Source organism: Gopherus flavomarginatus, chromosome 1 (genome assembly GCF_025201925.1).
Source record: "Gopherus flavomarginatus isolate rGopFla2 chromosome 1, rGopFla2.mat.asm, whole genome shotgun sequence".
Taxonomy (NCBI): Eukaryota; Metazoa; Chordata; order Testudines; family Testudinidae; genus Gopherus; species Gopherus flavomarginatus.
In genome coordinates, this window is record NC_066617.1 from 110,263,052 (window position 1) to 110,276,512 (window position 13,461).

The window sequence follows — 13,461 nt, forward strand, 5'->3', positions numbered from 1 at the left end:
CCATTGGAGGGCTTCTGGTTAAAAAACAGCAGGCTCCAGCGGGGTGCAGGTAGATCCAGATTTTACCTTTCCTCCCCTTTAACAGAGCAAGACTTAGACGTTTCCTGTCTATGAAGTGGTGCAGTTTATCTTTAAGGAGGCTAGAGAAATAAGAAATGAGTCTCACGTTGCATGGGTGACATCACTAGCTTTTGGCTCAGTGCTCTGTATTCTCTGTCTGTAGGCTTTAGTCAAGGCTGCAGGGCTCAGTGTTTGAACAAGGAATGATTCCCAGGTGTACAGAAGGTTGGCTTCGCTCTTATTTGGGTTGAAAACGGTGAAATGAGATTTCTAAAGCTCGTGGACTCCAGCTCGCCTTCTGTTGCTCCCGATCTCGGCGAAAGGGTGAGTTATTCCCGTTAGAAAAGAAGGGAATAGAAATTTAAGCAAAAAAAAATGTCTGAATATACAACTGCTGAGGCTGGGGATAGGAATCGCAGGAAGCTGCTGAGCCAGTGATCTTGGCTCCCGTGTGGAGATCAGGCCATATGTCAGAGAAATGGTGCAGACCGAAAGCTGTTGACAACTGTTAGAGGTTGTTTTCCTTCCCCCCATCTTAGGTTGGTTGTTTTTCCCTTACCATCTTTTTAATCAGCCCTAGCCCTGGCTGGCTGCCTTCATTTTGCAGATGGGGAACGTGTCTGTGTATTAGGAAAACCTTGCCCAAAGAATTGAAGCCCCGGTGAAAAAGGACTTTTTGCAACAACAGGAGGGGATCGCGGAGAGAAAAAAGGCTGGTGTGTAGGACTGCTTTCATTGCTCCCTGAAGGAAGCTGGCACGGTCCATGGTGCTGAATCCTGCATCTCTTCCAACCCCCATCTCCAGCCGCCTCACGCTGAGTCCGGGGCACCGGCGCGGCTGCTGCGTTACTGTGGATGAGAGAGCAGAACCCGGTGCGGTGGGTAAGTCGCTGCTCTCCAGCTTCAGCCAGTCAAGGGAAGAAACCGATCCATTACGTTGCCTTGATGACAGAACCACCGACAACAAAACAAACCTAGTGAATGGCAAGGCTGGGACATAGGCGGAGGTGGTTTTGAAACAAAGATGTCACTGGCTGCACACCTACATGGAGGCTGCTAATGAAAAGACGCCTGCGAACGTGGATCCCTAATTAGGGGTGGCGGGACCCCCACCCCCGACCAGAGATTGAAATTAAAACAACACATTTCTTCCCCACCTCCCCTTCCCGACCCTAATCATCCAGCCAACCAGCTGATGCGCTTGTCGGGCTCCTGACAAAGAAAAGGCAAGTCATTGATTCTTGCAATCAGGAGAGCCGTGGCTGCTGCTTGACATCCGAAGATTTCCAGCCTTTGAACTTTCCTCTCCAGCGCTGTGCTCTTGGGATGTTGCAGGTCACACGCTGGTATTAAAGGGACCCTTCTGTCTTCCTCAGCTGGCCAGATCGAAAGAGCTTGGGGGACCGATCTTACGGCCAGAGCCTTCAGGACACTGCGAGGGGAGATTCAGGACACTTGCCCTGACCCACAGCCCCCTTCCATGCCCAAGCAGCCGGGGGCACACACCTCTGTACAGGCACGCCTCCGTTTTTAAGTGGGAGGCTCAGATTTCCTCGCCAGGTCTGCACTTGGCATGCTCTGCGCTGGAAGAGTGGAGCCATAAGAGAAGCGGGTGAGTCTCCAGGATTGGCTCCAGGCCAGAACTTCGTAGAGCTTTTCCAGGCTCCGGCGGCTTGGATGCGAACCCGCCCGAGTTGTTGACGTTGAAGGCAGACACGCTGTCAAGTGACTCCCAGCAGCTGCTCCTGGAGGTTTCCGCGGGGTATCGCGTGGAAGGGCTTTGCCTGTTGTGAAGATGTCCATGGTGTTGCTGTGAAGCTGAGGTATGGCTGCGGGAAGGTTACTGCTCTATGCTGGCCTCTCTCTAGCTTTGTGTGCCCTGGGCATGCTGGCAGTGGCGATCTGCTCCGACCACTGGTATGAAACGGACGCCAGGAAGCACAGAGAGAGGTGCAAAAGCTTCACCACCCGGAGAAACGACCCTGGCTTCATTTACAACTCCAACAACAACCTGCCTCTGAGGGCCAGCAGATCTAGGTTGGACCGCTGGGAAGGGAAACTCCTCTTGGCAAGGAACAGGAGGCAGCTCTTTGCTATGAGCGCCGCCGATGAGTGCAACAGACAGTACAACTCAACCAACATGGGGCTATGGAGGAAATGCCACAGGCTGGGCTTCGACCAAGAGCTGGAGGAGCTGATTGCCAAAGGTAAGGGCCGCTTTGCAAAATGAATGAGCTGAACTGGGCTGAGTTACAGCGCCTGACAGGGGCGCTGGAATAATTTGTGTAGAGCGGGTGCCCAGAGCCATTGAACCAAACTCTAAACCATGTGTAGAAACCACTTCAAGCCAGTGGGTACGGCAGCACCCCTAGTTCCAGCACCTATGCTGACAGCGCCCTACTATCTAACGTAGCAGAGCAAACATTCCCAGCCAGGTACCTTCCTTGCAATGGGGGTTCTGCAGTGTAAGGTTCTGAAGTGTGTAATCTCACAAACCATTGCTTAACCGTTTGGTACAAGGTGTCCAATTCTCCTTACTGAGACTTGAAGGGGAGGGAGTCTAGAATGGCATGATTAGATATTTGCAGGGAGGATAGTCTGTCTGTCTGTCGGAGGTTTTCATAAGGCTGCCCTCTGAGCACCCTGCCTGGAGCAGTAAATAATATTAATAATTCGCAGATTAGAAAAGTCTTCATTTGAACCTGGTGGCCCAGCCCAGTTTTGTTTGTTTTGTTACCTAGGCTGTACATGTGTGTATTTCGCTATTCCTGATTGCCACATCAAATTTCAACATCAGCTCCCAGTTACACAATTTGCCTTAAACACACAGGCTTCCTCTAACATTGAAAATGGGAATAACCAAAAGGAAATGCCAGAGAGCAAGAGAGAGAATACAACCTGCTTGTTGCTTATTCCAATCCAGATTTTGGAATATGTCCAGTGTGCCAAAACTGATTCATCGAGAAAGGTCTAAAGAGGAATGGTTTTCTCCCAAGAAGGAGACACAGATGTTTGCCAAGCATCATTGTGCTGTTCTTGTTTTATTTTTCCTGAGGAATTGGTGAGGATGATGGTCAATTTGCCTTGAATGGTTCTTTGATCCAGAGCGCGGCACAAACAGCTGTGTATAAACACCAACTAAGTTAAACATTCCTTCAAAAAAGATGGATGTTTTTTGCAAGATAATTAGGGTTCCTGTTGAGTATTACAGCATCCTTGCTGGCCCCATCATGCTATTTCCTACAACAAAACATCCTTTCTCTCCATAGTCCTTATGATGTATTCAGAAGATTATCTATCAGTTTATTTCCCCCAAAATGAATTGATTGCTTCTTATACAATATAATCTTTAAAATCACTTGTGTTTTAAATATATAAGCTATCCAAAATTCTCGTGATTTTCTTTGCCTATCCCACACCCCTTTACAAATACTACATGCAGAAATAGGAAAAAGCTAATCATATTTATGAATATAGAGTTTAGTTCTGTTTATTTTAAAAGTGAACCACAAAAGGTTAATAACACCACATAGGCACACAGGGTACAAATGCATAATGAAATATGGAGCCTTTCACCTCTAGATTGCTAGTTCAAATCTAGCCCAGGCTGTTAGTGAGCAAGTCATTACTATGTGGTGGCTGTTCAGTCATTTATGTGAAATAGATTGGAGGCTTCAGTCCATTTTGTAAGGGACAAATGACCACATTCAAAACCTGTCATCACATTTGGCACCCTGATTGGCAGTCACAGCTGTGAAGCCAAGGATTCCTTTAATCCCTCCAGGTCAGGGTTGAGGCATAATGTGGCAGCGCAGGGACTGCTTGCTCTACAGTGTGTGCTGCACCTGGTATAAGGATAAATAGTGAATTTCAGTCTCCAGAACATTTCACAAATACTAAGTCTATTTAAAATGTAGTTTTAAAGATTATAAATGCATTTCATTTTAAAACAAAATATATGAAAATCAGTCCTTCTTTTGCCTGCCTGCTATGTCCTGAGTTCAGGAATCTGTGTTTCCCCTAATAGAGCTGTTGAAATCACTTAACATCTGAACCAGTTTAAGGACCACTGTTTTAGGTTTTAGTGATGACAGAACACACAGCCATAACCTCAGGCAGATAAATATTTGCAGAAAGAGTTGATTTTTGGACGATCTAGTTTTAATTTTTCATGTGTGGTCAGTTTAGCCTAAACATATTGAGGCAGCTATTCAAACGAAGGCAGGTGCCTAATTTATGGACTCAGGTACCCAATGCATGCCTGTGGATTGGATATATCATTATGCCAGTGTCAGCCAGGCAATTGTCAATGTTTGTGCACAAATATCAGATTTGGGTTTGCATTTTGGGTAGGTTGCACAATTCTATGCACGCAGTTGGTTGCCATTTGGCTTGAAAATTGGATGTATATTGTTGCGCGATTAGTGAGCTTAAACAATATTTTGTCTTTATCTTTTAAAGCTTTGCAGTACACCTTTAGCTTTTTCTGTGTGGGTGAAAAGGGAGAGGTAAAAGGAGGAAGGTTCTTTTAAGGCAAATGTCAATATTACAGTGAAATGGGGGATTATTTTGATTGAGGATACATCTATATAACAACTCTGAGTCATTATTCTGCGTAATACTTGCTAATTATTTTTAAAAATAGGAGGTTGCATTGCCTTAGAACTTTAAGAATTAAAACACAGAAAAGTAAAGATTACAACAAGTTAGCAATGTGAAGCCTTACCTTACTCAAAAATAAATTCTCAATCATCATGCTACAGTATGGCTATCTTTATATGATATCTGTATATGATACAAAAATATCAAAGAACGAAAGGACTTTATGTATTACCATAAAGTAATTTTTAAAAAATCCATTAAAAATCTTGGTATCCAGCTATCACTGCAAAAGGTATTCAATATATATGTGTATAGGCCATCCTTATATGGGCAAACAAATAGCGTCCCAGTTCCATGTCCTGAGGGCAGATATTCCTGCATTTCTCTAGGTTCTGTTGTAATATAGTGAATGTGGTATAAGTGTATTTTCCACAGCTGTCAGGTGTAAAGAATAGTGCCAAAACGAGGCACTCTGACATATTCATGATCCTTGGATGATTAATGTCCCATCACAGAGTCTCCTCCAGTAGTAGAAACTGAGTGTGTAGGAGCTGGGCTCAGCATGCCATGTGCGAACATGAAGGATTCTGAATGACCTTGCCATGCCTGCAGTAGTCAAATACCACAAGTGGGCTGCATATGCACTACTGATGAACTCTCCCCTTGGGCAGAGGGCCAGCACCATGTAAAACCATTTGGAGCATTTAAATGGTGCACCAACCTTGTGCTGCCCCTCTGCACAAATGTCATTTTCAGACAGCGTGCCTGTTTATGAATTGTATAAACCAATGCAGGCTCCGGCTCCGAATATTGCATATAGTACTGTACATAGCCAAATATAAATACTGTTAAGAGCTCTTTTCAAAGATGGATAGGATTTTAATAATCAACTTAGCCTGGGCCAAGTCCTGCATCTTTCCCCAGGCAAAACTTCCACTACTGTCAATGGTAGTGCCGCCTAAGAAAAGACTGCTGGATATGGGCCATATTAATGGTCTGCTCACTATCTTTAAAAATATCCCGCAAGTGTTCCAGCTGTGGAATTACCATTGACGATGAGAGTTGTAAGTGCAGATCAGATGCAAGATTGGGCCCCATGAAAGACTTTGGAATATTCAGGCATCAGTGTTTTTAAAAACAATACTATTTCAGGAATTCTAGACCAATTCCCTAATTCTTTTCTTTCTTTATTATTTTTCATTTTTTGAAATATATCAAAATCTTATGTGTGGCTTTGGCACAACTGAAAATGTGCTACTTGAGATTTCTTTTAGTACACAGTAGTAAATAATAATGCATATAAAAGCTCCTCATATTTATATTTTTCCCATTTATTTTTATATCTTCCCATAGAATCCAGCTGGAAGATTTCTAAACAAAACAATTGGATTAGTGTGCAATGAATTAAAACATATTTCCACAGTTAAGCCCCCACACAAAGGAGCTGACAAATGTGGCAGATCAAAGGTATAAGAACATTTTACAACTTCAACAAAATGGGGCAATTAATTTATACTCTTTATTTATATAAATAAAAAGAATAATGAAGACAACAGAAAATATAGCCAATAAAAAGAGTATTGCATTCAAGCATACAAACCTGGGACCCAATTTGCTAAATTTTACTCACATGAGTCACCTTTATTCACATGAATAGTCCCATTGGATACAATGGAACCACTCTTGGGAGTAAGGTCCACTTATGGGAGTAAGCGTTTGGGCCTTTGATTCTGTTCTGTCTTGGGGTGTAATCTTTCCCATTGACTTTAGTGGGGCTAGGATTTTACCATTGATCTTAAAAGCCTTTCTAGTGTCTAAGTAGCAGGAAATTTACTTCATTTTAATTCAGATGAATAATCTAGGTTTCTTCCAGGAAGAATGAATTTTTCAGCATTGTTGCTGCACTCACTTTGGACTTAGGAGTCACTATACCATCTTGGACCAGTGGTCCATCCTTCAGTAATTATTCTCTAGTGTAAAGCAAAAAGCAAGCCAGCAAGCAAAGACCCATAATGCACAGAACTGTCAATTCAGTGTGGGACATGGTTGGGAGAAGGAGGAGTTTATTTCCTGCCTTTGCAGTAATCAGATTACATCCTATTGTGTTTGACTCATAATAACCCAAAAGCAAAACAGAGCCTCTTGAGTCTGTATCAGATGGCAACTTTGGAAGCTCCCTCTGTATTGAGCAGTAAGGGAAACAAGTACGGGGGAAAAAGATTAAATCATTTCATAATAAAGCTACAATACCACATATGAAGAAGTTACACAATAACCTGAGATCATTCCACTTAGACAATTACTACTCAGAGGACTTTTCATCATGTGTTTGGAAGACTGCCAATTAAAACTGTCTGGTCTGGTCTCCGCTTGCTGCCACTGGAATCCAGTTATAGAAAAATATGGCAATAACCTTAATGTTTCCCCCCTAAGATACACAGCGGTCATATTAAATCCTATTTTTAAACACTTTATTGTGAGTATTTTTAACCCATGCGAACATAGAAACAAAAAGAAAATCTAATTCCCGTGCAGGCTAACTCCACAGCAAATAATGTGCAAGGATTCTGGAATGAAAGTACTCCGTGTTTAGATTTGTCAGATGCATGGCACAACTGAATGAGAAAGGCATAACAAGACCATTCTAGTGGTCACTAGGGATTATTTATAGGCAGTTGGAAAAGTCTGATGAGCAGCTACTGTGGGTATGTATAGGAGTAGAAAGATTTATGTCTGTTAAAAAAAATTGCAGTATCCTGCAGTTATTTGAAATTGACTATTTTTTTTAAAGCAGTGTTTTGCCAGGTGAATAAGGACATTCATTTTTCATGGATTCTTCATAAATTTAAAGCAATCTAATGATATTTTACTTAAAAACAACCAAAACAATTTTCCTATTACTCCATCTTTATGAAGCAGACTTCACTGAGGGCTTGATCCTGCTCCAGTGGCAAAAGTTCCAGTGATTTCAGGACTGCAATCACCTTCAAGTCTCCTCCAAGGTTAAAGTTGTCCTTGTGCACATGTCCAGCATAAGGCCCATGTACTGCTAAAGTACTACTTAAGGCTACGTCTACACTGCACATCACTGGCGGTGGCATGCAGTGTACATGTAGCTACACACTGTGGTGAAAGGCAGGCTGGGTCCATGCTACAGTTTGTAGCTAACACACAGCAGAGATAGGCTCTGGCAAGATGAGGCAGTGGGGAAAGGCTCCAGCAGTGGAGAGCTGCTGGAGCCTTTCCCAACTGCTTTCCTCTGCCAAAGCCTTTTCCCATTACTGGGGTCTTTCCCTGTGGTGGGGAAAGTCTCGAGCAGCAGGGAGTTGCTGGACATTTTTTCTGCTGCTGGAGCCTTTTCCAGTGGTGGGGAAAGGCTCTGGCAGTGGGGAGACAGTGAGACACTATACTGCTAAAAACAGCAGTGTAGACGGGTGGCATTGCTTGGGCATGTAGAGAGCCGTGTAGGGTACATACCCACAGGGTTCAGCTGTAACTTTACTCAAAGCAATGTGTCACCATAAGTAATGCCCAGGCCTTGTGCTGGGTCTGTGCAGGGGAGTGAATTTCACCCCAGAGCACCACAATTCCCATTGCAGTCATCAGCATAGAGATGGTAGCTGAATTTGTATTTGCAGGTGAGATTGGCCATGGATAAGGTGTAGAGGGAGAAGAAAAAGGGATGAAGGACCGCCCTGTGGATCTTCCATAGAAAGTTAGAGGAAAAGAGGAAGAGGAGGATCTTCTGAAGGACAGGTTGAAGGAATGATTAGAAAAGTAGGAGGAGAACTAGGAGAGGACATGGAAGACAAGGGAAGATACAATTTCAAAAAGAAGAGCACTGTTGATGGTGTTCAGAGGTGGGTTATCAGGTCAAGGAGGATGAAGATGGAGTAGTGGATCTGGCTTTGACTTGGAAGAAGTCCTCAGAGACTTTGGTGAGATTTGGTTCAGTGGAGTGCAAAGGGCAGAAGCCAGGCTAAAGAGAGTCTGGGAGGAACTGGAGGAGAGGAACTCCAGACTGCAATCATAGACTCTGCTCAATGAGTTTAGCGACAGAAGGAAGAAGGGAAATGGGTCAGTATTAGTTAGTGAGGCAAGTAGGGTCAAGGATGGATTTTTTTTAGATAGGAAAGACAAAAAGCATGCTTGCGTGAAGAGCAAAGAACCAGAATATAAGAACATAAGAACGACCATACTGGGTCAGACCAATGGTCCATTTAATCCAGTATCCTGTCTTCTGACATTGACCAGTGCCAAATGCTTTAGAGGGAATGAATAGATGAGGGAAATTCCAAGTGCTGTCCAGTCCTAGCTTCTGGCAGTCAGAGGTTTAGGGACATCTGAAGCCTGGGGTTGCATCCCTGACCATCTTGGCTAATAACCATTGATGGACCTATCCTCTATGAACTTATCTAATTCTTTTTTGAACCAAGTTATACTTTTGGCCGTCACAGTATCTCCTGGCAATGAGTTCCACAGGTTGACTGTGCATTATGTGAAATAAGTACTTCCTTTTGTTAGTTTTAAACCTTTACTTATTGGGTAACCTCTGGTTCTTGTGTTATATATTCCCTATTCACTTTCTCCATACAACTCATGATTTTATAGACTTCTATCATATCCCTCCCCTTAGTCATCTCTTTTCTAAGATGAACAGTCCCAGTCTTTTTAATCTCTCCTTGTATAGCAGGTGTTCCATAGCCCTAATAATTTTTGTTGCCCTTTTATGTACCTTTTCCAATTCCAATATATCTTTTTTGAGATGGAGCAACCAGACCTGCATGCAGTATTTTATGATATTTTCTGTTTTGATAAAGGACCTTGTCAAAGTTTTACTAAAAGTCCAAGTATGGTATATCAACTGGATCACCCTTGTCCACATGCTTACCCTCAAAGAATTCTAATAGAATGACTAGGCATGATTTCTCTTTACAAAAGCTGTGTTGACTCTTCCCCCAACATATCATGTTTATCTATGTGTCTGATAAATTGTGTTCTTGATTAGTTTAAACCAATTTGCCTGATAGTGAAGTTAAGTTCACTGGCTTGTAATTGCCAGTATAACATCTGGAACCTTTCTAAAAAATTGGTGTTACATTAGCTATTCTCCAGTCATTTAGTACAGAGGTTGATTTAAGCAATAAATTACATACCACAATTAGTAGTTCTGTAATTTCATATTGGAATTCCTTCAGAACTCTTGGGTGAATACCATCTGATCCTGGTGACTTATTTCTATTTAATTTTATCAGTTTGTTCCAAAACCTCCTGCACTGACACCTCAGTCTGGGAGAGTTCCTCAGATTTGTCACCGAAAAAGAATGGCTCAGGTATGGGGATCTCCCCCATATCCTCTGCAATGGAGACCAATGCAAAGAATTCATTTAACTTCTCTGCAATGGCCTTGTCTTCCTTAAGTGCTCGTTTAAGGGGAGAAAGAAGAGTAAATGGGAGGGGAAGGTTACATTATATTTTGTCCATTTTCTCTTGAAAGAAATTCATGGGATCTTGTGTGGTGAGAGAAGTCAAGGCATCAGGGGAGGAGGATTTGACGTCAAAGGTCTCAAAAAGGCACTAGGATTGCAGGTGTGGGATTCAATAAGTTAGACACATTAGCTAGGAAGATGGCAGAACTGAAAAAGGAGAGAATGAGTTTGTAATGGAGGAAGTTATCCTCTTCACAGGATTTCTGCCAAGGACATGCAGGAGTAGAGGAAGTGGATATTGGGGGTGGTCTAGGTCTAGGGGATGGCAAGGCAGACCTCGCAATAGGAGAGAGGGGAGAAGTCAAGGGTCTAGGACAGTGAAGCATACAGACACTCAGTGACCATATACATGGGAGAAAGGAAAGAGAGGGCAGGAAGGAGAAGGCTGAGAACAGCTGACATAGCAGCAGCAGTGATGGTCCAGAAGTCATGGAATGGCCAAGGGACAGGGTGTGTGTGTCGAGGGTGAGGAGCGAGGGGGATGGGTGATGCTGAAGAACCAAGTGATCATTAGACAGAGAAACAGATAGACAAGAGAAATAATGAAAGTAATGCTTGCTGAAGACCAAATCAAGTGTGTGGCCCTTTTGGTGAGTGGGAGAGTTGAACCAGGGCTGCAGGTTGAAAACCGGTGAAGGTGAGGAAATGTGCAGCTAAGGACCATCAACATGGAGTTGTCTGTCTGGTCTACTTGGAGCGAAATTCTGTACACTCCCCATTGAAGTTACTAGGGGTTTTACCATTGACTTTAATGTGGTCAGAATTTCACCCTTAGATTATAAGGGACCGTCTTTCACTATGTATTTGTACAGTGCCTAGAACAACCAGGCCTTGATCTCAATTGGAGCCTTTAGATGCTATCATAATAATAAAATAATAATGATGATAATAAAAAATGAGCTTTTCAGCTTGTCTCACAGATGAACAAATTCAGGCTATTCGACTAAGGGGTTGAGAAGCCATGCCAGCAACTTCTTCTCTCGTATACCAATGCTCTTGTAGCTCAGGTGCCTCTGCTGATCACAGTGTCTCAGGTAGGCCAGATCCAAGCCACTTAGGACTTGATAGGTCAGGACCAACATCTTAAAATCCACCCAGAAACTGCCAGTCAACCAGTGCAGATTCTGGAATGCTGCCATCGTGGGCTCATGATGAGACTCATTGCTTAACAAGTGGACTGCTGTGTTAGGACCCAGGCTGTAGGGGTCTGATCTACTGGGTGGAGCAGTGGTGGTCATGCCCAGTGGCCATGGCAGTGGCAATCAGAGGCCAGGAACAGTGCCAAAAGCAAGAGCCAGCATCAGGAACCAGGAGTCTGAGCCACAGTCAAGAGTCAAGCCAAGGGTCAGAGCCAGAATTGGTAGCCAATAGTCAGGAATGAGGCATGGGGCAGAAACCAGAGACGAGGTAAGGGGCAGGAATGGAGCAGGGAAGGAACTGGGAATGAGGTCAGGAGGAAGGCAGGAACCAGGAACAGAGTTGGATGCAGATTGCAGGAGTCAGTCAAAGAGCAAGGTCGATGTGGCAGCAACAAGAAATCTGCACAGTTGCTTGGACCGCCCACCTGGATCACGTCCTGGTTTAAGTAGTAGGTGCAAGCCAATCAGGTGACCCCAAGCCTTTTGATCCCTAATAGGACTTCCTTTGGGGTCTGACCTTCCAGGATTAATGAGGTGCTGCTTTGTTTGTCTCCTCTGCTGGTGACAACAGTGTGTCAGAGATCCAGGGTCCCACAGCCGAAACTGGGGGCCCTCACTCCTGGATCCTTACATGTTGTCTTCTGTACCCACTTCAGTCTCTGAATTGATTTAAGGGGTACCCCCATGTAGTGTGCATTGCAGTAATGCCTTCAAGTTACAAAGGCCTGGGTGCTTATAGCAAGGTTCACATCAGGGAGAAAGGGCGATGAGAATTTAACATGACTGAAAACTGGTAGCCACCCACCTTCAGTCAGAGGGGCTGACAGAATCTTTACAATCGCCTCCAGTGCTTGCCGCAACAACATCACCTCAGTCTTCCCTAGACTGGGTCTTAGCCAGCTCCTTTACCTCTGTGTTGCCACTACCGTATCCTGAGAAGGAAACTCAGCCACATCCACTGGGTTGGGGAAAATGAAGAGAGCAGAGTTATTAGCATCTGGAGGATTTCCCAGATCTGATAACGGTAGCTGGTGTCAAGTTAGGGCCAATCAGCCAATTGATTACTGAAGTCTACTGTGCAAACAACATTAAAGATAAATACAAATCCAGCCTACATTTTCAAAAACGATTAGTGATTTTGGGTATTTCTATTTTTGGGTGCCCAACATGAGATGCTTTAAAGGGACCTGATTTTCAGAAAGTCCCGAGAACCTTCTGGAAACAGGTTCTTTTAAGGTGCCTCAAATTACCACATGAAAATCAGTGCACCCAAAATCATTAGTCATTGCGAAAATGCAAGCCAGCCATAATTAATGACGAGCAGATCTGCAGTTTATTGAATCTTTTAATTAAACATCTTTTTAAAAAAGCCACCTTAACACAGTTTGACCGTATCTGATGGAGCAGAATGGTTTCTTCTAGTTCTATCATGCAAACAGAGAGATTTGAACAAAATCCTTCAGCCTAAATATGAATGGTGTTTACCCAATTGCTTCAATAATTAATAGATGCTTTTGAATGTATGAAGGCTTCTTTTTAAATAAAGAAATTTCATAAAAACCCATCTGAGATGCCACCCCTTTCTGCCCCGGGGCAGTTTAATAATATAACAGTTGTAATAGAAACTGACAAAAGAAATAAAATTAAAAGTTAAAGGCCATATTCTCATCTGGTGCAAATTAGGGTTGCTGCACTGATTTCAGTAGAGCGCACTGATCCATGGTAGCTGGTGATCCAGCACAAATTATCTATTTTAGGTACTTATATAGCTCTCATTACCATAATCTGAACACTGTGCAATCTTTAATGTATTTATTCTCCAACGCCCTGCAGAGGTAGAGATTACTCCATTTTATAGATCAGGAACCTAAACCCAGAGAAACTAAGGCCTGGTCTATGTTAGGATTTTACATTGGTATAGCTACACCTCTCAGTGGTGTGAAATATAGAGATGTAGCTATACTGATCCACTCCCAAGGTAGACAGTGCTGGGTCAATGGAAGAATTCTTCCGTTGATCTAGCTACCGCCTCGCAGGGAGGTGGATTAACTATGCTGATTGGAGAACCCCTCCCATCGGCATAGGTAGTGTCTACACTGAAGCGCTGCAGTGGCGCAAATGTGCTGTTGTAGCATTTTAAGTGTAAATAAGCCCTAAGTTATCTGTCCAAG

The 13,461-nt window shown here is 43.4% G+C and overlaps 1 protein-coding gene across 1 annotated transcript in view; it reads left to right on the forward strand.

The window, feature by feature from the left end:
* Positions 1-219: 219 nt before the first annotated feature.
* TMEM178B (transmembrane protein 178B) overlaps positions 220-13,461 on the forward strand; it is a 366,471-nt gene continuing 353,229 nt past the window's right edge. Inside the window, exon 1 of the mRNA XM_050918892.1 lies at positions 220-2,267. Within this exon, the coding sequence (XP_050774849.1) occupies positions 1,886-2,267 (382 nt within the window). The 5' untranslated portion in view covers positions 220-1,885. The remainder of the gene's footprint in view (positions 2,268-13,461) is intronic.